Source organism: Mastomys coucha, chromosome X (genome assembly GCF_008632895.1).
Source record: "Mastomys coucha isolate ucsf_1 chromosome X, UCSF_Mcou_1, whole genome shotgun sequence".
In the NCBI taxonomy this organism is placed as follows: domain Eukaryota; kingdom Metazoa; phylum Chordata; class Mammalia; order Rodentia; family Muridae; genus Mastomys; species Mastomys coucha.
Genome location: NC_045030.1, coordinates 101,999,143 through 102,000,957, shown reverse-complemented (window position 1 = coordinate 102,000,957; position 1,815 = coordinate 101,999,143). Strand labels below are relative to the sequence as shown.

The 1,815-nt window shown below is 47.6% G+C and overlaps 1 protein-coding gene across 1 annotated transcript in view; it reads right to left on the bottom strand.

Annotated features, from left to right (window-relative positions):
• Window positions 1–730: 730 nt before the first annotated feature.
• The window catches only part of LOC116089605 (circumsporozoite protein-like), a 7,673-nt gene continuing 6,588 nt past the window's right edge, over window positions 731–1,815 (bottom strand). Inside the window, exon 6 of the mRNA XM_031369022.1 lies at window positions 731–776. Within this exon, the coding sequence (XP_031224882.1) occupies window positions 731–776 (46 nt within the window). The remainder of the gene's footprint in view (window positions 777–1,815) is intronic.

Genomic DNA, 1,815 nt, shown 5'->3' with positions numbered 1-1,815 from the left:
TTGTGCAGGAACCACTGGGTGCCCCCTTTCTCTCCCTGTCCCTTTCTCCCTTCGGCCCCAGAGCTAACTGAGCTGCCCTTGAGGCCCCCACTTCATTGTCAGTTCTTCCATGATATCCAGTGGTGTCTGGGATATCCGAGACTGAGAACCCACGGGACAGTTCCCTCCCCACCCCCAACACCCACCTCGGAGTGGGATCCTGTAGCTTCCCACAGCCAGCCAGATACCCACCCAGTGGAGTGGAGAGTGTGGGCGGTCTCCCCCATCAGCCGGGCTAGTGTCTCCTGAGCTTGGCTCAGGGTTCTTCGGCCCGATGCCCATCCAGCGGTGGTTCCATAGGGTCCCACGTCAATCTCTCAAGCTCTGGCTGGACATGGGTTATCCTCCCACCCCTTTTATTTCCCCACCGCCCAGCGGAGGAGTGCCGACACCATCATATTCAACTATGTTGGCTTACATCAGTGTAAACTAGGCTATGTCCAACCTAAAATGATCTTGGCCACATATCCATCTTTGACCTGAGTTTAAGGACAAAGAAAAAAACTTCAGAGGCCAGAGGGGCTCAGAGCTCGAAGGAGTACTCTGCCAGTTAACTACTAGGATTTAAATTTAGTAGAGCACATAGGCCTGACCCTTTGGCTGGATGACTAGAGGGAGAGAAAGGAGGGGAACCAGCAAGTGACCTCATCACTCTGCATGTGCATACCCACTTAGGGTCAAAAAGCTTCATTCAGCCAGACTCCTTTATCCCCTTGAAGTTTCCAGTATTCACCAGACTGATGAACATGCAAAAGAAAATGTGCAAATCCCATACAAGTAAGCATGTGAGCAGCACATATCCAGTCTTCAATTTTTCTTTTTTTTTTAAGATTTATTTATTTATTATATGTAAGTACACTGTAGCTGTCTTCAGACACACCAGAAGAGGGCGTCAGATCTCATTATGGATGGTTGTGAGCCACCATGTGGTTGCTGGGATTTGAACTCAGGACCTTCAGAAGAGTAGTCAGTGCTCTTAACCACTGAGCCATCTCACCAGCCCTCAATTTTTCAATTATTGCTACAATGTGCTTTTTCTGAGAAAGCCCCCAAATTTTTTGTCCACTATCAGCTGAAAGGACAATAGTTGACTTGTACAATGAAAATTGGTACCATCAAGCAGCTAACGGAAAGTGAAGCTCAAGAAGAGCTATCACAGGGCAGCACCTATCAGCAAGGCAGGCTGCATGCTGCTACCTTCTGAATGGCTTTATCCAGGGTCACCAGCCACCAGCAGACTGAGCTGAGTAAGACTGTCACAAGTACACACAACTTTCATTAGGGTTCTTGGAGACTAGGTTGCATGAGCATCTACAAGTACAGTCTAAATATTGGTATAGTGTGGGAAAACTCTAAGGTCAAAGTCCACCACAAGATAGCCTCTGAGCTTGGCGCAATATGGAGGACTCTCTTCATTGGCAGGGCTTCTCCTTTTCTGACCTTGTTTAAGGAATTCTAAGCCCCCAGACACACCTCTACCCGAGGAATGTCATGTAGCCTTAGTTAGATTACAGGATCAACTTTCCACCTCCTGATAACCTGTTCAGCTAGCATCTGAGATTCCTGAAATGCTTCCTCATGCTAATGAGGCATTTTGGTACTTATTTTGATACATATTGGCCTTAAGCCAATAACCTTTGTCCATCCTGGATGTTTCTACCCACAGCCCCCCTCCAACCTTTCTGAGCCTCAAATCACCCCAAGTAAAGTTGATCTGACTTCCCACAGCTTGCCCTGGTGTGTTCATTCACCATATGTACTCATAGGGCTTCTGAA